At 40.4% G+C, this 26,971-nt stretch overlaps 1 protein-coding gene across 2 annotated transcripts in view; it reads left to right on the top strand.

The window, feature by feature from the left end:
* Positions 1-7,929: 7,929 nt before the first annotated feature.
* Positions 7,930-26,971, top strand: part of C2CD2 (C2 calcium dependent domain containing 2) — a 44,359-nt gene continuing 25,317 nt past the window's right edge. Inside the window, exons 1-4 of one of the 2 annotated variants that reach the window (XM_032219643.1) lie at positions 7,930-9,967; positions 13,087-13,185; positions 22,138-22,257; positions 24,311-24,415. In XM_032219643.1, the coding sequence (XP_032075534.1) occupies positions 9,686-9,967; positions 13,087-13,185; positions 22,138-22,257; positions 24,311-24,415 (606 nt within the window). In that variant the 5' untranslated portion in view covers positions 7,930-9,685. The remainder of the gene's footprint in view (positions 9,968-13,086; positions 13,186-22,137; positions 22,258-24,310; positions 24,416-26,971) is intronic. The other variant, XM_032219645.1, reaches the window with a different exon arrangement.

Below are 26,971 nucleotides of genomic sequence, written 5' to 3'. Positions count from 1 at the left end.
ATTGTGTGAAAGCAGCTGGCTTCCCTTCCTCTCCATCATCCATGCCTCAATTAACACATAAAAGCCCACAAGGGGTGGTGGCTGGTTGCGAACCAAGAATGAGCTAAAGCTGAGCGTGGGTTGCTCCGCAGAGAGCAACCCATGCTCGAGAGAAACGGCGGCAGTGAGCCTCCTGCCTTTGCTTTCTACCTCTCCGCAACAAGGTAGAAAGCGAAGGCAGGAGGCTCACTGCCGCCATTTCTCTCGAGGCTACCCACCTGAGGCTTGCATTGGCAAATCCAGGGTGGTGCGGCAGCGATCCTAAACTCCCACCTAGAGCAACTGTGCCACAGAATCCAAATGCAAGAAGCAGGGTCTGTTTCCTTGCGCATCTCTCTCTTTCAAAGAAAGCCTTCCTTGTTCTACCTCTCCTGGCTGCAATCTCAGCTATCTTTGAGTCTCCCACCGGCCAAGTGACATCACATGATATTTGATAATTCATTGGGATTTTCAAAGTCATTGAAATCTGCTTTTAAGCTAATTAAACATCCTATCTGTCAGTTTATCTGTGCAATTTTGTTGGATATGTTCAGTGACATGCGGTGAGCTTCATGGCCAGTGAGGCAAGCACAAAAGCCCCGCCGAAGCCCCGGCACCGCGTCCACCCTATAGCGGACTGGGTCCTGCTCTATGGTGGATGTGGCGCCGGGACTTTAAAGTCCTGCCACCAGTGCCTGCCGCCACTTTAAATCCCTGCCGCTGGGGCCTGAGCGGCCATGATTCCCGCCTCCCCAGCCAGCCAGCCCAGCCAGCCCATTCCTCCCCCCGCCACCGCTGTGTCCAACAGGCCAGGCATTTCGCATTTATGGTGGACATAAACACAAGACACCTGGCCTGTTGGACACAGCGGCAAGAACGTTCCTGCCGCTGCCGCACTCTGCCGCCTCACCCCCCAAAAGAAACACACACACACACACAAACACACACAAATTCCTCACAAAAAAATACAAATTAAATTATCATTTTGAATCCCCCCCCTCCCTCCCCCCCTCCCTCCGCTGATCCACATACCTTTTCCAGCTGTGGATTTCAACTCTCCTCTTGTCCGCCCACCATGATGAAAATGTAAAAAATTAAATAAAAAAGCAACTTACTTAGGCAAGGCTGCCAAGGCATGATTTGCTGCTCCCAGATCAGGAGGCGGGAGAATCACGTGCCTCCTTTGCATAGGGAATTTTTCGCCTTTTAACCCTTGCTTAACTCTGAGCAAGCGTTAAAAGGCAAAAAATTCCTTATGCAAAGGAGGTCCATAGTTCTCTCGCCTCACCCTACAGTTAGCACTAAGCAGATTCAGGGTCACTGTGACTCTAGAGTCTGGCAGCAACTACCTTAGCCTTTTTAATTATTTAAAAAATTCTTTTCTTTTCCTCATGCCACTGGTGAGGCCTCCCCTGCCTCCCCTGACTGCACGTCCCTGGATATTTTGGGTCACTAGTTACTATCACTAGTTATATGCAGAATTGTCTCCCAGAGTTCAGTAGTAGTAGGTTACTACAAGTGAAACCACTTGTATAGAGAGGAACAAATTGCCACAATTTTTTAAACAGTCAGCAAGCATTGTTGAACAGACAGGCAATAAATCCTTGAGTTTACAAATTAATGATGGAAGAAAACTGTTAGATGTGAATGAGACTTTATGCATTGGGATTTTAATCATTTTACTCATTTAAAATAGCAAATTGCATATAATACACTAAAATGAAGTATATCAAGTGAAATTCATTAAAATGAAGTATATCAAACATTTACTATTTTAATATTACCAGTATTAAGTGCCATTTATATATTCATTTCAAAGCTCTTTTTTATTTAATCCAAAATGAATTTGAAAAGACAATTGTAGTGAGTTTGCTTTTGAACAAATATTTCTAAATTTATTTGTTTACAATTTTATTCATTTTAAAATTTTATTAGTTTGATTTGATATAACTCCTATTTCGTTGTTGTCTTGGGTGACATCTGTGAAAAAAATTCAGGTGCTCAGGCATAAAAATGTGCCGCTCAAACGCTATACTTTTCCGCCCACACTGAAAAAAAATTAGAGGGAACATTGATCGGGACTGAAGGGACTTTTTAATATTGGAGAGGGAGGTGAGCTGGAAGAGGACCTGGTGGAGGACTTCCAAGCCAAGGTCGTGGCTGCGGGAAATGAGTACATCGCGATGAAGCCTACCCTAAGCTTGCACAAGTTGCAGCTGCTTTGTTAGAAGAAGAAGAAGAAGAAGGGCTTGGCTCTTGCCCTCATCTTCCTTCCTTCTCCCGTGATGATGTCCGGGCTTATGCCCACAAAGCATTTCTTCCTTCCTGTCCCCAACTGTTAAATGTGTTTGTATATTGTTTTTAATTTGGGGTGGGGGAACTCCCAGGCAATTAAAATGTGGGTATAATTGGAATGAAACTCTGAATTGTCGAAATAAAATCCTCTGATGAACTCTAGCAAATTATGAAGACGGAGACTTGCAGGGTGCGAAAATTCCAGGTTGGCAAGGCGGCAGCATACAGCAAACTCTTTTAAAGATTGCTGGTGCTTACTGGTCATTTTTAACTCAAATATAGTAAGGTGATCTTAACATATTGCATGAACAGCAGGTTCGCGGCAGTATTATATGCCTGTGAATTGGAATACATGACATTAAGTTTAGAATTGTTTTATTTAGTTATGCAACTAAGTATATTTCCCACTGGTAATTTATAATGTCTTCTAAAGTCATCCCATAATAAATTTGAAAGATCAGTAATGCATATGGTTTTATATTTCTTCAAAATTGGATGAATGGCCCTGAAGCTTTATACCGTATATACTCGAGTATAGGCCGACCCGAATATAAGCCGAGGCACCTAATTTTACCACAAAAAACTGGAAAAGTTATTGACTCGAGTATAAGCCTAGGTTGGGAAATGCAGCAGCTACCGGTAAATTTCAAAAATAAAAATAGATACCAATAATGTTTTTGAATATTTATTTCAAAGAAAAACAGTAAACTAGCGGTGTATTCAATGAAATACTTCACTCACCTCATGATGCTGATGTCCCGCTGTGATGATGATGTCCCATGCAGCCGCGGGAGCGATGTCCCGCCTCCTATGACACACAGCACAGTGATTCCTATCATTGGATCACTGTACCAGAGGAGGTGGGACATCGCTATGTGGCTGCTTGCCATAACAAGGAGGAGGTGGGACATCGTTGCAGAGCGGCAGGAGGGGGAGGAAGGGGAATCGTAAGACAGCCCTGCATTACATTAGAACGTGAGGAGGGGGGATGGTGCGGTGTGCGCTGCGCGGCAAACTGACACAGAGGGAGAGGAAACTCACAGGGGCACCGGGCCATTCACGAGTGTCACCCAGCGGCATGGCCCCGCCCCTTTTTCTCCTCCATTTCGGGCAAATTTTTCACTGACTCGAGTATAAGCCGAGGCGGCTTTTTTCAGCCCAAAAAGTGGGCTGAAAAACTAGGCTTATACTTGAGTATATACAGTAATTCATTAGTGAGGAAATGAACTTAATCTTTGAGCTTTAATCCTCCCTTCATTCAAAAGCTCAAAGCAATGAACTTTGAACTCCCTTCTAATTTTCCCTGCAGCAACCACCCTGCAGTGTAGGTTGGAATGAAAGAAAGTTAATGGGGGTGCTAGTGGAGGCTAGAGATTCTCAAATATTTGAAGGGGTACAAGTAGTGTTACCTGAGACTCTAAATGTAAACTTTTACTAAACCAGAGAATTATGAACAATAATTCTCAATGATTCTGAATTATGAACAATAATTCTCAACAATACTGAAAAATGATATCAGAGAATGTTTTCAGATTCCTGTTTGGTTTTCATTAGGGACATAGTCTTTCAACAATGCCATGATTTTATCCTTTATTTTAGGTTATTCTTAGGTCAGGTTTTAAGTGTTTTTAGCTTGTTAATAATGGTATGCTAAAATGCTATGCACACATTCATAGAAAATCATTAAAAATGATGTTTTCTTTATAGTGCTATTGTTTAATCACTGCTTTTAAGCTTTCTTTGACAGAAATAATTATATTGATTGATTGAAGGCTAAGAAATGGATAACCGATCCAATATAGAGTTTTATTTTTTGGCCCTAAAAATATTGTCACCGAGGATGACAGTCTAGTAGAAATTTCTTCATCATTGCTATTGGCCTCAAGTAGCAAATAATTAAACATGGTTTTTAATGTACTTAGTTAGCCATCTGCTTTTTAACATTACATCATGGTATCAGTTTCAAGAATGCATGCATTCCTGAAAACTTGTAACAAACTTGTTGAAGGGCCTATGAAATATTTTCTAGTTTAATGTAGAATAAGTATTCTTAATAAAAGAAAAAGTCATTTTTATTTAATCAATTGCATTCCTTTTTATAATGACATTAACTAAACTGGATATAAATCTATGTTTTGCTAGAGTTTTAAAATTAAAAAACCTTACATTTTGTTGCTATTATTTTAATCAGAGTTTTGCCAAGTGAAATTATATAATGGTTCCCCATGTCTCTGTAATTTTCTAAGTTTCATCCAGAAGTACCACAGAATCTGGTATTTTCAGCAGAATGATGCTGATGCTAATAAAACATCCTGATTTTTGGTGAAAGGATGGAAGGAGGAAGGAAGGGAAGGGGAAGAAAGACAGAAGGTAGATAGGCAAGAGGAAGGAAGGAGAAAGAATGGAAAGGGAGGAAGGCTAGAAGGAAGAAAGAGGGAGGAAGGAAGGAAGGAAGGTGAAAGGAGGAAGGAGTACTTCCACTTGTAGGCCTGGGACTGAATGCAGGAGGAGTCTCTCCATAGGATCAGCTGCTCCTCTGATCATGGTCTATGAAAATGTTACTGCCTGCCTGATGCAAATTTAGACAGACGGTGCTTTGGGCTGCCCCTCAAATCCTCCCCTTTACTCCTCCCCCTGTAGAATCCAGCCTCCTGAGTTTTGCCTTTGAGGGGCATCTAAATGTCATGTGTGGTTATGGCTGATGGCAGAGTCAGCTGGAGGTTGAGAGGGGATTGGGGGCTTTTGTCCGCCTGTGGAGTTCTCCCCATGGACAGGATGGGATGTTGGCATGAAAGGGATCCGGGCACAATCTCACCTGTTCCAAGTAAAGTTGCCTTTTGCAATTGGTTACCAGTAATCCTCGACTTACGACCAGGATTGATCCCCCAATTTCTGTTGCTAAGGGAGATGTTTGTTAAATGAATTTTGACGCATTTTGCAACCTTTTATTGCCAGGTTAAGTGAATCATGGTGGTTGTTAAGTCAGGAACATGGCTGTTAAGTGAATCTGGGCTTCTCCATTGGGTAAGGTGACCAGACATCCCGCTTTTGGCGGGACATTCCCGATTTTTAACAATTTGTCCCGCATCCCGCGGCGTTTTAAAAACGTCCCGATTTTTAAATTTTTTTAATCAAACCCCCCCTCCCCCGGTCAATGGTGTCCCTCTTTACCAATGTTAAAATCTGGTCACCTTAGACATGTATTATTTATGAACAAATCTGTTAAGTAAATCTTCTGGTATTAAATCTTTCCTATGGATACAAAAGTTAGAACTCTAATTTCTCTACTTATTGGGTTTACTGAGTGAGATAAGACAATCAAAACAATACTGGAAAGTGCCAATAGTTACAATTTACAAGCAAAAATAGGCAGTCTATATTGCTCTTTTGAAAGCATAAATACATAAATCATTTCTGTACAATCGTTCCAATTGTTGTGCACTGCCCAGAGTCACTTTTGATGAAATACAAATTTTATTAAAAAAATAAATGTTTATAAATTAATTTTGGTGAAATACAAATTTTATTAATAAAATAAATAAATTTCTAATCTAAACCATCTTGAACTCAAATTGTCCTCTCTTGTGTTGTATGTAAAACAGCTGTGTTGAATCAAAACAGACTACTTCAGTCATTTTGGAGCTGGTTTGAACTCAAGATACACCTGAACTGAGCCAAACAATTGTTTTGAACTTGCAATAGAGTTTGTTTAAATAATTAGAAATTATTTAAATTCAAAATATTTTATACAACACTATGTTGGAAGGAAAATCCATCTGGTTCAGTTCCAAGCTGGGAGAAAGATGCTGGAAATAAAATGGAGGTTGGAGGCTGATTGGAAAGAAGGTCCATTTATGAACAGAACCATCAGGCTTTGTGGCTCTGGGGCAGCTGACCAAGTGGTTGAATGAGTGGATGGGTCTTTATAGGTTTCTATGACTTTGAAATCTGAACTGTTCTGGGGGTTGTGCAATGAAGGGGCTTATGTTCTGAAAGGGTACAATTCCTATTGTGTCTCATGGCTTTCCTCCTGTGTTGGATCATGGGTGAGGGGGTGCTTGTTCTAATCCTACCATTCTGCTTTTGTTAGCTGTCAAACTTTCCTGTCTTGAATGGGCTTCTGCTGGCAATATTTGCTTTGCTTATGAATGGAGCCATCTAGATAGTTGGCTTCCTCTTTCAATAAGCTCTTTATCTCCTTAAGTGCTGGCATCTGCTGTGGGCTATTGAGAAAGACTGGGGGCTGCTTTCTGCCTCTAAAAACATGTTTCCCCATTTCTCCTTTAGGGAAATATAATATTCTGCCTTTTTAAATATTTTCCAAAATATGAAATATTTTAGTGAGTGGGGGTTTCCCACAAGTACTTGAAATTTTCTGTCTACACAATTTTACTTTCTGTTACTCTGTCAAAACAAAGATACTAGGCACCAATATGCCTCTTTTCAGCATATACTTTGGCACAGCAGAGCATCAGTGTCAATATTTTTTTTGTTTTCAAGAGTCGTACTATGGATGATGGAAAAAAGCCTGTTTTGCCTTCTGGCTAATGTGCATTTTCACTGGCAGCGTCCATTATGGCAGCCATTTTGTGAACATACATACCTTCATTCATTTGAGATGTCCATCTAGGCCAGGGGTCCCCAAACTTGGCAACTTTAAGACTTGTGGACTTCAACTCCCAGAATTCTCCAGCTGGCTGAAGAACAATTCTAGGAGTTGAAGAACAATTCTAGGAGTTGAAGAACAATTCTAGGAGTTGAAGTCCACAAGTCTTAAAGTTGCCAAGTTTGGGGACCTCTGATCTAGGCTTTCATAAAACTTAAGGCACATGGAACCTGTTTTATCCCTAGATTGTGACCATAATTTTCATTGCAAAATTCATGGATCCATTCCTTCTAGGAGCCATTGGCCTTTATGGATGTTATACTGAATTTATTTTAAAACTGGGATGTTTATTTCTGTTGAATTATGCAATATAGTGAGGCTGCAGTAAAGCAGACACAAATGATAATGTGCCAGCAGATAGCATGTTTAGTGGCTTTAAACTTCCCTATGCTCCCTTTTTATTTTAAAAAAAGTAATCAGAACGGTGGGGTGTTGTCAAGTTACAAAGCAAAATCTTTCCTTCTGAACCCCAAATGAACCTTATAAGCTGTCTTTGAAAATAAAATTGACGGATAGCTTCCCTGTTTTGCTGAAAACTGAAGGATCTGTTTTGTTTAGAGTTGAGAAAATCAAGCAGCGGAAAAGGGCAATAACTGGGTGAGGTATGGCTTGGCAGGGGCCTTTAGTGCAGTGACTTTGAAAAGTACAGATTCTTTTTGTCATGGGAATAGCAATTCTTTGATACTCCATATGCTGAGAAAATGCATATTCCCAAGACACTCAATAAATTGATATTAAACATAACAAGTAAAAAGAAAAAAAAATACTCCAGAGAAAAAATTAGGTTCTCTCTAGAGCAGTGTTTCTCAACCTTGGCGACTTTCAGTCCTTTGGACTTCAACTCCCAGAATCCCCCAGCCAGAATTCTGGAAAGTTGAAGTCCACAGGACTGAAAGTCGCCAAGGTTGAGAAACACTGCTCTAGAGTATAAAAGGAATATAGCATGAAGGGCAGGAAATTTCTGGCATTAATTCAAGCGAGGTACTGGTGATTCCTCCCCCACCCCCCCATTGGTACATAATGCTGGATCAGTAGGAAAAGACGGAAGTAAAGCCACCATCCATTGCCCTGAAATATCCTGCAATCAAAACTGTGAAAGGTGGTTGAGGCACAATAAAGCTCAGCTCCAAGATGGCTTTCTTAAGACTGATGACATGTCCTCACACCAGTGCCTTCATCTGAGGGCCAGTCTGCCACTAAAGCAAATGCAGGCTGTGTCAAAGAGATCCAGAAGGAAAGTAGTTTCCATGAAAAATCAGTTCAAGTCCTCCTTTGTGTCACCATCTGGATTCACAGGAAGGGGAGTGAAGGACCATCCCCTCCCATCTGGCCACAGATGTATCTCCATGGTCATTTCCCCTTTGGTTGCTGGAAACAGCAGAGCCTTGTGGGCAGTCAAGTTGTTCTGTTCTCTTTTTGGTTCCACTGAATGCCAACATTGTGGAAGGTATTCCATGGGGTCAATGTTCTTACCAGCCACCTCCAGTGCATTTGCTGGGTGGGGGTGATAGGGATGACAGCCCAACAAAGCAGTGTTGCAGCTTTTCAAATCAAACGCTGCCACTTTTCCATCTTGTGATCCTGCACATACAGGATGCAAAACAGGTAGAGCCTGTGGGATGACACTGCTTTTGCCGGTCTTAGAAAAGCATCTGAATCTTTCAGATGCCACTGCCTGTCTTCCACCAAGATATATCAGCCTTTATTTCCGCCAGTGCTGAAGAGAATGACTGCTGCCTCCCAGCGTCAGGGGAGTGGCAGTGGTGATCCCAGGGACTTTTCCTAGTTCTTTGCAGTTGCAACCTACCCTCCTATGTGGCAACAATTTGGTTAACCTCGTTTTTGAGACACAGCAAAGGGACAGCTGTCGTCCAGTGGAAGGCAAGAAAACCCCAAGCCAAGGGTGTGGTGAAGAGCCCTTTGATTCTAATGCAGGGATTGCAGTCAGCACCTTGAAAGGGCTCTAGGATTTGAGCCAACATCCCGGAGCTATGCAGTAGAGTGGCCTTAGAGCATAGAATAACAGGGTTGGTTGGTTTTCTACTCAACCTCCTGCTCGAGCAGGGGACCCGATGCCATTTCGATGATCCAGTCTCTTTTTGAAAGCCTCCAGTGATTGCGATAAGCCACCAGCGAAGCTCTGTCTCCCTATCGCTCGCGGTCTAAGCTTAAGGGCCCGAAGAGCCGGACAAGAACAGCGCCGCGTCAAGAGCAGGACGTAGCTGGTAGCGGGAGAAATCCCCCCGCCCGGCTCCTCGGGAAGAAGAGGGCGCAAATTGGGTCGCCTCCGCTTTTCCTCTCTGGCTTGGGAATGTTTTCCTTGGGTGACTCGCTTGACCGCTCCTCCCGGTCGTCGCCCGCGCTCGCCTATGCCGCGCGTCAGTCCCGTGAAAGCTCAGCTACGCACGGGGCCGCTCCCGTGACGTTGCCGCTCCCGCTCGCCGCATCTTGCTGGCTGCGCCTCCGACCTCTCAAGCGCGCCCATTTGGCCGAGGCGGAAGGCGAACACCTGGCCCGAGCCCTTTCGTCATCCGGGCGCTTTCGCTCCCAGCCGCGGCTCTGGACTTGTCCCGGGGGAGGCTTCTCTGAGGGACCGGAGGGAAGGACGCATGCCCGGAGTTTGCCGCGGAGGAAAGGCGTCTTGCCATGCGAAGGGCTTCCCCGCTCTTGAGAGGAAGCGAGTCGGCCCGGTAAATATGGTCAGTCATGTCGTGGCTGGCTTGCTGGCTGGATGAACTCCAGCGGTTCTCGCTGCTCTCCTTGTTTACAGCCGCTTTGGCCATCCTGACTGTCTACCTGGTGCAATATGGCCTGAGCGTCCTGCGGCAAGGCGGTGGGAAGCCGCCTCCCCGGCCGTCGCGCCCGGGACTTCTGCAAGAGGACGAGGGGGGCTCCCTTTTCACCTGGCTGATGTCCCTGGACAGCTGGAAGAGCGAATGGCAGAAAGCCTGGATCGCAGCGCTGAACAAGGAAGCCGGATTGCGGGAGGTGAGTGAATGGCAGGACCCCACTCCAGCAGGGATGTGTGGGTGTGTGCGTGTGCGCGCGCGGGCCACGGGAGTAAAACTAGAACGCAAAGCTCTTGCAGCGCCTTAGTGGTCATCATTGTACTGGGGAGCTTCTACAGCTAAAAAAAAATGTGGCTTGACTGGCGTGTAAAGGTTTGCACTGACCTCTAGTGTTTTCTCTTGTTATGCAATCCTGTTGTGTGTGGGAATGTAGCTTTAAAAAAATCATCAACAGGATCTGCTTAGTAATGGTTCGATCCTAAACTAAAATTATCTTGAATCAATGAGGGGGTCTCTTTCAGGGAAAAGGTGATCGTCTCTTCTTCTCTAACCCTTAAAAGTATAGGTAGTCCTTGACTTACAATAGTTCACTTAGTAACTCTTCAAAGTTACAATGGCACTGAAAAAATGACTTATGACCATTTTTCACACTTATAACCATCACCATTCCCATGGTCACAGGATCAAAATTCAGATGCTTGGCAATTGGTCCATATTCATGACAGTTGTAGTGTCCTGAGGTCATGTTATCAATTTTTGCAACCGTCTTACAAGCAAATTCAATGGGGAAGCCAGATTCACCCTGTTACTAGCTTAACAACTGCAATGATTCATTTAACAACTGTTGCAAGAAAGGTTGTAAAATGGGGCAAAACTCAATGTTTCCATTAGCAACATAAATGTTGGGCTCAATTGTGGTCATAACTCAAGGATTACCTGTATTTGCAGGTATAGTCATGTTGATCCCTTCCTAAATTTCTAGAAAGTAATAGTAAATAGGATAAAATGATCATTAATTTTCCCCTGCTTGTTCTTGAGGAATGGCTGAGATATTTCATTTATTCTACTTAATGTGCTTTTCCAGCCTGCTATTGTGTATGTTCCAATAATAATTTTTAAAATGGAAAAGTAAACAGTAATTTGGGGAAGAGGGTCAAAGAGTAGGAAACAAACTTACTGTAAAAAGTCTGATAGGAAATTAACAATACCTTGCCTGCGTACATCCTTTCCAAGAAAGCAACTGCATCCTCTTCTTTTTAGCTCACTGCTTGGCAGACAATGTTTCTACTTCCTCACTCAGCCTTCCAAATTCAAAACAATGTTGTCATTGCAAAACTGCATTTGTTTTTGCTGCTTCGCCACCATAACAAACGAGCCTTGGAATAAAGGGAAAGCACATGCCACAGATGTTACGTTCTTTATTATTGTATTTGGCAATAAAGATGACACCTGAGTTCTGTTCTCCACTAGATAATTAAATAAGGTGAACATGTTTGTTCCCTCTCTCTTTCATGCTGTTTCCCATGAAAGTATTTCTTATATTTAAATACATTTGGAAATGTAAAGAATAGAGAGTTTGCAATTATAATATATCAATTCATTTTATTGCTAAACAACCAAGGGTTTTGTGATGAACATTTATATTTAGTATAGCATAATTTTATGTACAGAATACCACAGTCTGTGAAATTAGGCCTGACTGTATAAGATAATAGTTCTCTGCGCCTGACTGCCTTTTGTCAGGAACACATTCGAAACACAAATTAAATCATTTGGTTTGGTCTCTTAAACTAGATGCCAGAAAAGGTTGAAGTTACACCAGTAAAAAAAAAATTATGACTTTTTTTTACACTTGCTGCAACTGTCATAAGTTTACACTTATGACAGTTGCAGCATTCACGTGATCACTTAATCAAAATTTGAGTGCTTGACAACTAGCATGTATTTATGACAGTTGCACTGCCCCAGGGTCACGTGATCACAATTTGTAACCTTCCATCTGACTTCCAACAAGCAAAGTCAAAGGCAGAAGCCAAATTCACTTAATGACCACATGATTCATTTAGGAGGTGCAGTGATTCACTTAACAGCCATGGGAAAAAGGTCATAAAATGGGCAAAACTCATTTAACAACTTGTTTAACAATTGAAATTTTGGGTTCAATTGTAGTCTTAAGTCCTCAGTTGTATTCAATGAAACATAATTAAATGATAGTTTAGTGCATTCTGTGAAGCATTCAATGTTTAAATGAAGATGAAAAATTATAGCATTTGTTCTAGGGATTATGTTATATTTAATATATTTTATAGCATACTGTCACATCTCAAAGCAGATTACAATAAAATGCTAAATATAATAATATAAAAGTAAATTAAAAGGAAGTACATAATCATTAAAGAGGTGAGGGAAAAAGCAAAGGAAAGGAAAACCAAAATAAATTCATACTAACAAGACCTAGGTGAAGAGAGAGACCTCCAGAAGGGGACTAAAGGTATTATGTCGGCAAGCCTATTATAGTACGCTGTAGTAATCGTATTGAGAAAACCAGGCAGAAGTAGGATTTTTATCCATAGGGTTTTTTATGCTCTAAATTTGATGGCAAAATTGAACATGAACATCCAGCAAAATGCAGAAAAGGTTTCTTAAGAATACATGCAAATATATTTAACAAATTGCAGTTAGTTACAATTCTAAGTTATTTATTCCCATGGAAGTTTGAAACCAAACGGATGTTTACCCCACCTTATTTTGCTTCACATAATTTAATTCCTGCAGGGGCTGTTGCTTTTTCATAATATTCCTTAATCTAGTGCACTTACAACAGGTAACACAATAAAGAACCAAGAGTGTACACTCAAAACCTGTTTTTAAAACTATGTGAATCAACACTGGTAATAAGAATAATTTGAATTAATTTCACTAAGCAATAGACTGGCAACATAGTGCAGGTGGTTACCAGGGTCTCCTGGTAATGTATAATTAAATATATTCGCTTTGAATGAAATAGCATTTAATTGAAGATTGGGTTCTTAACTTTATTCCTCAGCATCACAGAATAAAATCTACGTAACATGACATTCTTCTGTATAAATTGTTGTAATTTGGCAAAAGCTCAAGCATCCTATTCAAGGGAAATTGAGGGCTTACACAGAAAGCACATTGCCATGCATCCTGTTAATAGACATCATCCCAAGCACATCTTTCACTGGTTTAGTCTTCTCCAGTGTTTGCTGTTTCACTTTTCAATTTCAGTAATGTTTAGGCCTATTTAATAGCTTTGTGTATCTCACTTTTTCTCTTTCTTTCTATCTCTTCCAGAACACCTGCTTGTTTACATTTGATGAAGATGCAGCTCATCAGAATCAAGAGCTTGGAGTAGAAGGAGTAAGAAGTGTAGTAAAATCTGCTGAAGAAAAGGTGAGCTTTTATTTTCTTGACATCCCTTAATTTATACGGCGGAGCCCCATGTATAAAACTGGTCAGCTCCTTACCATGAGGGCCGATGCATGCTCTCTTGAATCCTGTTTCTCTCCCTCCCTCCCTCCTTCCCTCCCTCCCTCCCCCCACCTCTCTCTTTTGTTAATGTCATTAGCACGTACAGGAAAAGGGGAAAATGTTTCAAACAGGTGGGCATGCTCTCAAAAACTTCAACTTATTTCGTTAGTTGTTTGCTGTTCTGCGCTGTTAGATATATATAATCTATGGATTGTTATCTATGATATATTAATCCTTACACAAAAAGTGTTTATTAGGAATTAATGCTTAGTAGTAAAGTATTAATAAAGGTGGATTCAGTGGATTGACATTTAGCTGTACTGTAGAATAGTTATAGTGTTTCGAAAAAAAGAGTTGCATAGAATTGGCAAAATAATAAAATGGGTACATTAAATAATCCTTTCTTTAGTAAATATGCTAGTAATTTGGATGCATGACAGAATTCAATCTAAACAAATTAATGACTTAACTGATGATATATGTTTTGAGTTGTTTGCAAATAATACTTTTCAGCTTACTATTTTTTCACACAAAAAAAGTAAGCAAGAATACTGGAAGCATATTGGTTTACCAGAGTCCCATAAAAAGAAGATATAAGTATTTAGTCTTTCTAACATCAAAATCATTCTTATTGTATAAAATGAAAGTATAGTTATGAATAAAGAGAATATGTGCCATTATGGAGTAAATATAGAAGTACAGTCTATTCCTATGTAAATAAGAATAGGGTGATATCAGTTGGCAAACCAACCTTTGTATTTATATACTTCTTTATGTAAAATGTTATGCTTTCCTTGGATTGTGGCACACCTTAAGCAAACTTCATATTGCTTTGATTACATTATTAAATACATATTTTCTATCTAGAACTGGGCATGCATTTATGTTAATAATTGATTTTTAAAAATCATCACAGAGTACAAATCAAAAGGTTAGTAATTATTGCTACATTTCATGCCCCTAGTGATACCTCCAGCAGCTCTCTGGGAGTCTTTATAAAAAAGCAAAATATGTTAAAAATCATTTAAACGTGATAGCAGATTTTTTTTCTTGATAATCAGAAACTTGGACTAAACATGAAGTTAGGAATATGGGGAAGGATTTGATAATTAGGGAAGAATATGTAGACTTACTCTGGTTTGAAAACAACATTATGTCTGATTATTCAGCTTCCCAATTGGCCTGTACTGACTGTTTTTCTAAAACAATAGAAGCATTAATTTCCAGAAAAGATAAACACTGACAAGTTCCTTAGTGCTTCTATTATAATCTACTAATAAAACTTTAGAATTGCTCCAAGGTTGGAAAAACCCCGTCTTTCATGTATTCAGAAATAGTTAATTGTACATATGTTTACTCCTTTAAAGTTTAACCTGAAACCTGTATTTCTTTCTAGATATCATAATGTATTCAAACTTGCCATTCCTCACACATTCCATTTTAAGAATATAGCTATTATATAGGATAATGTTTCAAGATCAAAGAAGCCTATATTCTTCCTCTTGCACCCCTTTCTTTTCTTTAACATCCAGGTATCCCCAAAACCTGTTCAAACTACATACTATACATGAAATTTTGGTTTCTTGCAAAGTTACTTGTGAATTTCAGTTATGAAAGAACATGGCTTTGAAACTGGCAGCGCAATCAACAGTCACTCCTTTGTCAACCATCAGTAGCTTTACTTAGCTTTTTGTGGAAAGTTACAATATCTCTTCCACAAAGCTGATTCCCACTTGAGCAGCAACTGGCAATAGCAGTCAATTATGTTCTTATTTAAATCACTTTCTAATAGCAGCAGAGTAACTCAAGTTTCTGATTAAAGTTCAGAAGGGTTAGGGGGATAAAGGTAAGCTAGAAAATCATTTAACTGATTAGCGTACAAAGATATGTTTTTAAAACACACAGTCTGATATGGTATGAGTTATATTCAGCCTCTACATTTTCATAGTTACGATATTTCTAGTTCTTTTCCCAAACTTGTTTTTGCAATCTTTTAAATCTTTTAAACTTCAGTATGTTTAAGTGTGTGGCAGTCTTTACTTCATAATTCTCTTTTTCTAAGCTTTATAAGCTAGTAGGTTAATCAATTTATACAGCTAAAATATGGTTTACTGCATACATGTTGCATAAGTATAGAAAACTATTAATGCTAATTCTTTGCTGCCATCTAGTGGTAGTCCAGACTTTTGAGCAGCTTAGAAATTAAACTGATTCAGACAACCTTATTGTCAGGATTGTGCCTTCATCATTTGGAGGTGAATGTAGAGGAAGAAAGAAATAAACAGCATTTTTTTCTCTTTTTTATATATAAAGTTTTTTTTATTTTTTCATTTTCATAACATAAAACCACATGTATATTATTACATAGCCAACATCGTATTTTATTAGTAAATGTTTACATCAATTCATCTTACCATCAACTCCCAAAAACAATTATTGGCTCTTCTGCTCTCCATACACCGTATTTGTACTTTATCCATCACTTTCTTCTTCCTCTCTCCTCCCCCTCCCTACCTCCTTTCTTCCCTCTGTCATCCTTCTCTTCTCTACTTCCCCTTCCTCTCTCCTTCTTCTCTCTCCCCTTCCACTCCTCCTTTTCCCCCACTACCCTATTTTTCTCTTCTTCCCTTACCTTTCTCCTCTACTTCACACTCTTCATCTCATTTATTTGGTGTATTCCAGCTTCTGAGCGAGCTCCATTTTATGTTGATGGTATTTATAATTCCTTTTTAGTGTACATATTTAATTTTAACATATATCTTCCTCCTTTTTTTCAAAAAGAGAGAAGAAATATATACCGTGTTTCCCCAAAATAAGACATGTCCTGAAAATAAGGCCATGCCAGATTTTCAGGGTGGGCAAAAATATAAGCCCTCCCCTGAAAATAAGCCCTAGTGAAGGGATGGGTTTAACTAGAACAGGGGGCAACCCTTCCCTTCCCCAGTCACCTCAGGGCTTCTTCGCCCCTTAATTGGATCAGCTGAATCACTCCATTCACAAAACAGCTGATTCACGGATGCTGCTCAGGTCTCTGCCTCCAGCAAATGCCGGTCGCTTTTGCAGCCAATTGTGGCTGCAAAAGAAGCCGGAGGCCAAGCAACACAACCCAAATGCCTCATGCCCTCCTTACCTAACGGTGACAGTCACAGCAGGCAATTCCGTCCATGGAATGGGAAAGGAAGGCATGGAAATCAATACACCTGGGACATTGGAAGAAGCCCTGCGAGGAGACGCTGTTGCTGATGTGCAGGATATCACCCCCCCACCTGCAGATCATCCTTTCAAAGAGAGGTTTCACCAGGATGGAGACACAAACGCTGCCTTCAGCCACCTCTTCGTCCTGGTGAAACTCCTCTTTGAAAGGACAATTTGCAGTTTGGCGGGGGGGGAGAGATTTCCTGCACTTTGGCAGCAGCATCTCCTTGCAAAGCTTCTTCCGATGTTCCAAGTATATGGATTTTCATGCCTACAGGAAGTCACTTCTCACCTGCATATTCACATTGAAGACTCAAAATGAGGCATTTTTGCAAATGGCTTGAAAATGTGGAGGAGGATATTCCTGCCTCTCACCCTGTTCTGAAGGTCAACACAGACTGAGAACAGGATAGGAGACAAAATCCTCCCTCCCCATTTTCAAGCGGTTTGCAAAAACGCCCCATTCCAAGCCTTCAGCATATTCCAGGATTGCAAGATTGAAGGCTCGAAATGGGACATTTTTGCAAACGGCTTAAAATGGGGAGGGGAGATATTCCTGCCTCTCACCTTGTTCTGAAGTTCAGCGTAGACTCAGAACAGGATAAGAGGCAACATCCCCCCCCCCCCTTTCCTGGCAATCGTTCTTTCCTTGGGAGCTCAGCGCAGACACACATACCACAAATGCTCTATCCGAAGCCTTCTCTGCGTCTGTGCAGAGCTCCCAAGGAAAGGATTGTGTGTGGGTATGTGAGAGAGTGATCTCTACCCCCCCCCCCCCAAAGCATCCACATCCCTCCACTAACCTGCTTTCCTGCTCCATTCTTCATTGCCACGTACAAGGCAAGAAAAGTAGTTTGTGGAACTACTTCCAACTTTGCGAGATCTTTTTTTTTTTTTTTTTTTTTGCGAGAAGTTGGAAGGTATTTTCTGGTATTTTTTTTACCACAGGCACAGTCTACTTTTCTTGCTCTATACGTGAAGCGGAGAATGGAGCTGGAAAGCAAGTTAGTGAAGGGATGTGGCTGCCTTGGAGGGGAAGGGTGTGTTTGTGTGTGTGTGTGTTCCAGTGGTGGGTTTCAAAAATGTTTGGAACCTCTTCTGTAGGTGTGGCCTGCTTTCCGGGTCCACTGGTGGAACCTCTTCTAGCTGGTTCAATAGATTTGACGAACCGGTTCTACCGAATAGGTGCGAACAAGTAGGAACCCACCTCTGGTGTGTTCTGCAGGAAAAGCGAGGCCAGAGCAGCACAGTCAACTGTTCAACAGCCAGCAAACAGGGCAGGGCTTTGGAGGGGAAGGGTGTGTGTGTGTGTGTGTGTGTGTGTGTGTTCTGCAGAAAAAGTGAGGAGCACAGAGCAGCACAGTCAACTGTTCAACAACCAGCAAACAGGGCAGGTGAAGGCCAGGATTCAAGGAGAACTTGAGTCATTGAGGCCACAGGCAAGCAAGTGGTGGGGCTGGTGGGCTTGCTGCCTCCTGCACCTGAAAAATAATAACACCTCCCCGAAAATAAGGCCAAGCCCTTATTTGGAGGGTCAAAAGAAAATAAGACCCTGTCTTATTTTCAGGGAAACATGGTAGTCATACTTTTAACCCCCCTCCCTTTGCCTCATTTTGGCCGAGATGTAGACCTGGTTATAATTCCCAGCTATTCTCATCATTATGTTTATGTAATTATACATCCTTACACGTCCCCACTTTGTAATTCTATCTTTAAATCTCAATAGTTTCCCATTGCAAGTATATTTCATGTTCCCTCTCCATTTTTCCATATCTTTAATTTTTCTATAAATGACAAACCTTACTGTTCAATGTTATTCCCTTAATCTACTATATAGAATAACAAGCAGTACACATCTCACTTTGTTCATCATATATATGTCCATGTTTCATATATTTTAACCCATGCTTAATTGTCCTTCTATTGTCATATTCAGTCAATTAGCATCTCAGTTTAATTATCATGTATAAAAATGAATCACAAACCTCTACTTTACAATCTCCACAGGGGGGTCTGTTCCAAAAACGGATCTCGGAGACAGTTTGTCAGACAAGGTTCATGTGAGACTCTTTAGAGCTCACATCCCCCACGTCTGCCCAGCTGGAGAATTTCAGATTGATTCAGAAATTGACAGCATTGAGAGAGAAATGAAGTTTTTGTGGTGATCCTGGCATTTAAGAAGAGTTGTTGATTTTATTCCAATTAGGCTCCCATAAGTGCTGTACAACTTTCAGATTGTACCTAATTATTAGGACCAAGGAACACTTGAAAGCTGCATATTTTATACTTGCCTAAATAGGTTTCCAGCCTTCAGGAAAAAAAAAAAGAGAAAGTTGTGTATATTTAATTAATTAATCCTAAAAAGAGAACAACTCCTGGTAGTTGTTCACAAGCTCTTCTATTTTGTTCTCTGTTCATCATACTGCATTTAAAAATGAGTACTGTAAGCTATTTTGGAAAGCATTGTGAGTTACTCTAATTGAAATGGGTTTTGTTTTCAATTTTAACTTGGCAAACAAATAGCAATGGAATTTAAATTTGAAACATGGTACGAACAAACAATATAATCAAATAAATGTTTAGCTTGTATGATAACCATAATATATACATTTTTATATATTTTATTATATATGTAGTAGAAAAAACTCCACTCTTAGTAGCCAATATGCATAGAAGTGTGCAGATTCCCCCCTTTTTTTCTTCTTCTTAAAAATTGCTTGCTCTACTTACCTGTGAAAGTTCAAACAAAGGTTTGATTGCAGTGGCAAATCCAACTGCTAAATATGAATTTGGTTCTGAAATCTGTCTATACAGTACTAAAACAAAAGTCTTCATGACTTTTAGCTGGACAAAATAGTGCATCATAAGGCAACAATTTTTGGATCAAGGTCCCTCTAATAGGTAACTTGTAGAATGCATCCAAAATCTAAAACCCATGACTCCCAAGGGAATGAAATTGGGGGAAATCATGGCTGCTTCAGTGCTACTGGCTGCTGCTGTGGTCATGTGATTATTTTCAGTATTCTGTGACTATTTCTCAGTCAGTCTCACAATTCCTTCCTCCCTCACCCAGCCGTAGTCACTCACCTATTTCTAGGAAAGAGAAAGAAGGGAAGGAAGGAATGGAGGGAGGAACAGGAGGAAGGAACCTCACATACTCTTACTGGCCCATGTACCCCCCTGTACAACTTCCCCAATCAATCCTCTACATGCTTTTCCCAACCCATACCATTCCCGATCCACACCCCCATGCATCCCTTTGCTTTCTTTCTCACTCAGCAATGGTTTACTTGCCTTTGACCTTAGCATCTTCCTGCTGGCCTCCACACTGACTTTCTTCTTGCAACCTTATTACAAACAAAGTAAATGGAGAAGCCAGCAGAAAGACGGAATCACCCCCACTCTCTATTTGCCCACTATTTCTGTTTCTCAGTCTAAGTAAGGAAATAACTCTTAAACATTGACTCAAGTGGGTAGGAGTTGTCTGATTGGTATGAAATTAACAGGACTGACTCCTTCATGGGTTACTTTCCTTTATTACACAAATTTGTGTCCAATCATACTCCACCAATAAATAATTCTATTCCTATTCCTATTCTATTAACAAACAGTAAATTATTTATAAAGTGCTGCCTGAATAATAGTACAAATGTTTCTGTGTCAAAAACCAGAGTCACACTATCCATATTTGAAGCAAAAATGATACCAAGTGGTTAATACGTATCAGTAGAAAAATTTGTTCTCAAAGAAGAAGATACCTTGAGACTGAAAAGCAGAAGTGCTGTATGAGGTTACAGCAGTCTGATATTAACACTTTCAAAGGTTGTGGGAAAGGATTTTCTTCCAGACTCCCAGATAAGCCTAAATGTACCTTTTGGTACCCTTAAGCAGAAACAGATAAAAATGATAGGATTTTTCTCTGATTGCTTGATAGTCCTTAAATGCCTAAATCTTAAATTCCTAAATAATAAGTAAAATATGTGTACCTTTTAAGAGAAAAATAAACATCCTGATATGATAAAGTTGGTACAAAACCAGAAATCTCTGCACTGAATATAGGGTTCTATAGTGTTGGAATGGAATGTGCAGATGGTGGGTTGGGGAAAGAGCAGTGAAAGCTAAAATGTAGGTATATCTTTATCAAATATAATTACCGTATATACTCGAGTATAGGCCGACCCGAATATAAGCCGAGGCACCTAATTTTACCACAAAAAACTGGAAAAGTTATTGACTCGAGTATAAGCCTAGGGTGGGAAATGCAGCAGCTACCGGTAAATTTCAAAAATAAAAATAGATACCAATAATGTTTTTGAATATTTATTTCAAAGAAAAACAGTAAACTAGCGGTGTATTCAATGAAATACTTCACTCACCTCATGATGCTGATGTCCCGCTGTGATGATAATGTCCCGTGCAGCCGCGGGAGCGATGTCCCGCCTCCTATGACACACGGCACAGTGATTCCTATCATTGGATCACTGTACCAGAGGAGGTGGGACATCGCTATGTGGCTGCTTGCCATAACAAGGAGGATGTGCGACATCGTTGCAGAGCGGCAGGAGGGGGAGGAAGGGGAATCGTAAGACAGCCCTGCATTACATTAGAACGTGAGGAGGGGGGATGGTGCGGTGCGCGCTGCGCGGCAAACTGACACAGAGGGAGGGGAAACTCACAGGGGCACTGGGCCATTCACGAGTGTCACCCAGTGGCATGGCCCCGCCCCTTTTTCTCCTCCATTTCGGGCAAATTTTTCACTGACTCGAGTATAAGCCGAGGCGGCTTTTTTCAGCCCAAAAAGTGGGCTGAAAAACTAGGCTTATACTCGAGTATATACAGTAAGTATCTCTAACAGAGAGAATATCCATGTGGTAGACTTTATGGGGAGGAAGGTGAAAAAAGCAACCTTACTTCTTAATGTAGCAGTAATGCAATCATTTTCAGATCCAAGTCCTAAACATGTAGACAGAGTCTTAATTTAAATAATTTAGATAAGGAACATGAAAAATAATAGCCTCCTCCTCACCAGCCTGCCAATGAACTCCTCCACATACTACACAAAAGTTTCTGTTTTAAACTATTTGGAGCCCAAGTAGAAATATTTCCTTGGAAGGCTGGGAAGGCTTGTCCTGTTATGATGCTACTCAATCTTCTGCCAATATCACTCAAATGATATTGAGATACCAACATCCATGCTGTTATATGTGAATTGTCTTTCATATGAGATAGGATCTTGTTAATGCAACATTCTGATTTGTGTGGAATGAATATACTGTATGTACACACACATATAGCTGTAAATGCAAGTACTTTATTTCTTCAGTTTATCATACTGATGCAGCCATCTACATACATTTTTTTGAGAATGCTCTGGATAACATAGCTTGAAAAATGATCTTACAACATTTCACTACAGGTTCCTGCTAGCTCCTTTTAGTTTGGTTGTAAAATAATAGCATTAGAATTACATCAATGAGCTTTATTTCCCACGGACAAGATTCTATACAAGCTTAATTCACCTAAGAGACAAGAAACAACCTACTTTTTTGGACCAATGCAACTGCCAAAATTTGAATTCGGATGTTAAAAAATGGCAATCACTTTAACATTCAAATAAATGCTCAGGATGCTTTCTCTATAAATACAGCTTGATGATAAAATTATATTTTATTATTTTAGGTGGTTTCCTGTAATGTAATTGGAAATTCCTTCCATTTTCTTGTCAGTGTATACCAAATTGCACGTCTTACTGGAGAATGTCAGTCTTACAGAGTAAAACTATCTCCACTTCATTTGCAGGTAATATTTTGAATGTAAATTAACAAATCTTGCAGTAAGATATCTTACATATGTATTCGTTCATTTAGTCACCTTGGACATTCTTGTAAGTAACGGTACATAACTTCTTCTGGCAGAGGACATATCTAGTCTTTATGTGATTTGTTGGAGGGAAAGCACTTCTTAAAAATAGTATAGTCTGGATGAAAATTAAATTTGATCTAATTTATATTTACATTGGATTAATATAGCTGATATTTTTATAAACTAGTGACCTATTAATATTTTCTACCTTATTTAATTTAAAAAATTATATATGCTTTATTCAACCATAGGTGTCAGTTGTACTCTTTATGTAACTAGATTCCTCATGTTTAATATTGTTGTCAACCATAGATTTCAGTTTGGGTATTGTATTGAAAACCTACATGGAATCTCCTTATAATTCTGTTCTGCAATTAAGGAAACTTCATTTAATTGTAGTTTCCTGCTTGACCCAAATAATATTTAATGACTTTCAAACATTTCAATTTAGAAGCCAAATTTAAACTACAACTCCATATTATGATTTATTTAGAGACAGGTTTACCACTTTGGATTTATTGGGAATATATGTTTAACTAGCTTCTGATTTGTTTTATTGCTTGTATCAAGAGAACAGTGAAGCAGTTATAATATATGTGGATGCTGGTAGCTGGTGCATGTTTGGACTTAAAATCTTAGAGCCAAGAAATTTTATTTACATTTCAAATACCTAGTCAGCAGTATAGACAGGAACAGAAACCTAAATTCTTTACATTTTATTGAGTACTTCATTTATAATTGGTATAGAACGAACTGATCAGTAGATGCTAAGCATTTAAATTTTAAATTTACTAAATTCCAATGTGTACCCATCAAAATGTAAATGCTAAGCACCTACTAATCAGTTGTCCTACAGCAATTATGTAGTTTGTAGTGTTCCCAGTCTGGGGCTCTGGGGAAAGAGATGCTAGGATCAAACTCTCAGCATTTTGTGTCACCAACCAAAGATAGTCCAACTGGAATACTGCAATGTGCTCTACATGGGGCTGCCCTTGAAGAGCATCTGGCGACTTCAGCTAGTCCAGAACGCGGCCGCGCGAGTGATCGTGGGTGCACCTCGGTTCACCCACATAACACCTATCCTCCGCGAGCTGCGCTGGCTACCTGTCGATCTCCGGGTGCGCTTCAAGGTGCTACTAGTCACCCATAAAGCCCTCCATGGTAGTGGATCTGCGTACTTGAGAGACCGCCTTCTGCCAATTACCTCCCTGTGACCAATTAGATCTCACAGATTGGGCCTCCTCCGAATTCCATCTGCCAGCCAGTGCCGACTGGCAACTACAAGGAGGAGAGCCTTTTCAGTAGTAGCTCCGACCCTTTGGAACGATCTCCCCGTGGAGATTCGTACTCTCACCACCGTCCAGGCCTTCCGCATAGCCCTTAAGACCTGGCTAGCCCGTCAGGCCTGGGGACAAAGATAATTGCCCCTCCCGAATGATGAATGAATGTTGCTTATTATTTTACTCTATGTTTGTCTACGTTATTGTTTGTATTTCCCTCCCCTGATTTTATGTAAGCCGCCCTGAGTCCCCTCAGGGAAAAGGGCGGCCTATAAATGTTAATAAACCTATAAACCTAAACCAACCAACTGGTATGATCAATTATGAAAATTGAGGACTAACTGATCCGGAAGATAGCCATAGTTCACTGAACTGTGCATGTACTAGATTGCATTTGGACTACAGAGAGTGAACATACATAACTAATTAATCTGCTGTTCTTCAAGAGTTTTTAACTATATCTTGCATAATTGTTTACTATTGGAATTTCTGGGAATTGATGCCCAAAGTATTTGAAGAGTATATCAGATTTTCTATCAGAATATATATTCACAAATTTAAATTATATTCATAATTTAAAAATTTCAAAGAAGAAAGATTCTGTATCATAAGCTGAACTGCAATTTATATAAAACTGCAACTGACATTAACACCTGCTTAATTTTGCAAAATAAAAATCACAATCCTTAATGAACTGTCATTATCAACAGCTGAAACTTTCAGCAAAATCTGAAGAGGAAGACATCCAGATCAAGTGGTCTTTCATCTATTCCTCTGAAACAAATATTGAAGTTAAACCTACTAATGTGCAAAAAGTAAGTATGTTGCCATTTTCTTACATGTAACTACAGCTGGTTTAAATAAATAATATTTCTAAACATTTGTCTGTCCCTTCTCTAAACCATTAGCACCTTGATTCTACATTCCAAAGGAGTGGCTTCTAATAAATATAATTAGGAGCCAAGGGTATAAAGCTACGGTTTTTGGCATACTAGTGTGGATGTGACAGCTTTTTGAAAGGTTGACAATTATAGGCTGCTGTTAAGTTTTGCATGAGTAATTAATTATATGCTGCTACTTCTAAAACAATTACAATAATAGTCTATAAAGCCTCTCAGAATTGCCACTGAGATAGACAACAACAGCAAACTCAGGTATACATCATTACTTTACTATCATTTCCTTGGAAATTATCATTTTCACTATCTATACAGTTGCCTGTAAAAAACACAGGCATTTTTAAGGCTATTTGGGCAGTAATAAAAAAGACTGCTTTTTGTCTCCATTTGTTTATTAGACAGAATTCAAAATATTGCTGGTGATCTTTGCTCCTAGAGGGAGACTTTAACAGATACTCTCTCTTTTTTTTTTAAAAGCATTCTTAAGGTTCAAATGCTTTGTGCTTCAGCTACGTATAACCTGTTGAATGTTCAGGAATTTAAAAAAAGACAGGGCATGAAAGATCTATGAAGTTGGCTACAGTGTATTTATGAATAAAAATTAATGGATCAGAACAGTTTTCCTCAACATAGTGGGCACTAGAGGTGGGTTGCTACTGGTTCGCACTGGTTCGGGTGAACTGATAGTGGAAATTGTGAGTGGGTCACTGAACTGGTATGGATGGCAGGTTGGCCATGCCCCCAAACCAGTTCCCAATCACCCATGCCATTGCCGGCATGTTTTTAGTCCTTTTTTAATGTTCTGCGCATGCAAAGAACAATTTATAGGCAACTGTGCACGCATGTGCAGTGAACTGGCAGTAACTCCGGCAGCAACCCAATCCTGGTGGCATCCCCCCTCCACCAATTCTATGAAATTACAACCCCATGAATTCATAGAGGGAGGGCGCACCCACTTGATGAAAGCTAATATAGATGGATATAGATGGCACAATGCCGCAGAGTGAATGAATAGCATTTATATGGAGGTTGATAATGCTGAAATGTACTCTTATTGACTTTATTGAGAGAATATTCTATAATTAAATTTTCTGATTATATATTTATAATTCATGGCTAAACATTGCATAAAAAATCACCTTTGTTAAAAAAACAAAACAAAAAAGTTCTCATCCCCCCTTATTTGTGGACCCCTGCATTAGTCTCTTTCCCATTATGATCTCCATCGAAATAATTGATTCTCTCTCTTCTGTCTCTTTGTCTTTCTCTGTCTGCTTAAAATAACATAGTTATAGCCAGATTGACAATTAAACTCACTCCAAGAATGTGCATAACTAGTGTAGAGAATGGGATGGGTAAAAATATTCCTCAGTTAAATGTGAAGTGTAAGCAACCAAGATTTCATTTTCATTTTTTTTCATTTTATTTGACATTTATAGGCCGCCCTTTTCAGGGCGGCTTACAATTTGTAGGAAGGGAGTGCAAGACAAAACACAAAAAGAAAATGTGAAATATAATAAAATAAAACAATAAAACACAACATTCATTCAGCATTCGGGTGGGGCGAAATTAGGGTCTTATCCCCAGGCCTGACGGGATAGCCAGATCTTGAGGGCTGTGCGGAAGGTCTGGACGGTGGTGAGGGTACGAATCTCCACGGGGAGATCGTTCCAAAGCGTCGGAGCTGCTACTGAGAAGGCTCTCCTCCGCGTAGTCGCCAGTCGGCACTGACTGGTGGATGGAATTCGGAGGAGGCCTACTCTATGTGATCTGATGGGACGGAGGGAGGTAATCGGCAGAAGGCGGTCTCTCAAATAGTCAGATCCACTACCATGGAGGGCTTTATGAATGGTAAGTAGCACCTTGAAGTGCACCCGGAGATCAACAGGTAGCCAGCGCAGCTCACGGAGGATCGGTGTTATATGGGCAAACCGTGGTGCGCCCACGATCACTCGCGCGGCCGCATTCTGGACTAGCTGAAGTCGCCGGATGCTCTTCAAGGGCAGCCCCATGTAGAGCACATTGCAGTATTCCAGCCTAGAGATCACAAGGGCTCGAGTGACTGTTGTGAGGGCCTCCCGATTCAGGTAGGGCCGCAACTGGCGTACCAGGCGAACCTGGGCAAATGCCCCCCTGGTCACAGCTGACAAATGATGGTCAAAAGTCAGCTGTGGGTCCAGGAGGACTCCCAAGTTGCGGACCCTATCTGAGGGGTGTAAATTTTGACCCCCCAGCCTGAGTGATGGAACGTTGGCCAAATTGTTGGGAGGAAAACACAACAGCCACTCGGTCTTGTCTGGGTTTAGTACTAGTTTGTTAGCTCTCATCCAGTTCTTAACGGCCTCAAGACCCCGGTTCATCACGTCCACCGCTTCATTGAGTTGGCACGGGGCGGACAGATACAACTGTGTGTCGTCCGCGTATTGATGGTATTTTATCCCGTGCCTCCGAATGATCTCGCCCAGCGGTTTC

The sequence above is a fragment of the Thamnophis elegans genome, chromosome 6 (assembly GCF_009769535.1).
Source record: "Thamnophis elegans isolate rThaEle1 chromosome 6, rThaEle1.pri, whole genome shotgun sequence".
NCBI lineage: Eukaryota > Metazoa > Chordata > Lepidosauria > Squamata > Colubridae > Thamnophis > Thamnophis elegans.
The sequence above is the reverse complement of the archived record's forward strand: the minus strand, read 5'-3'. Positions and strand labels throughout refer to the sequence as shown.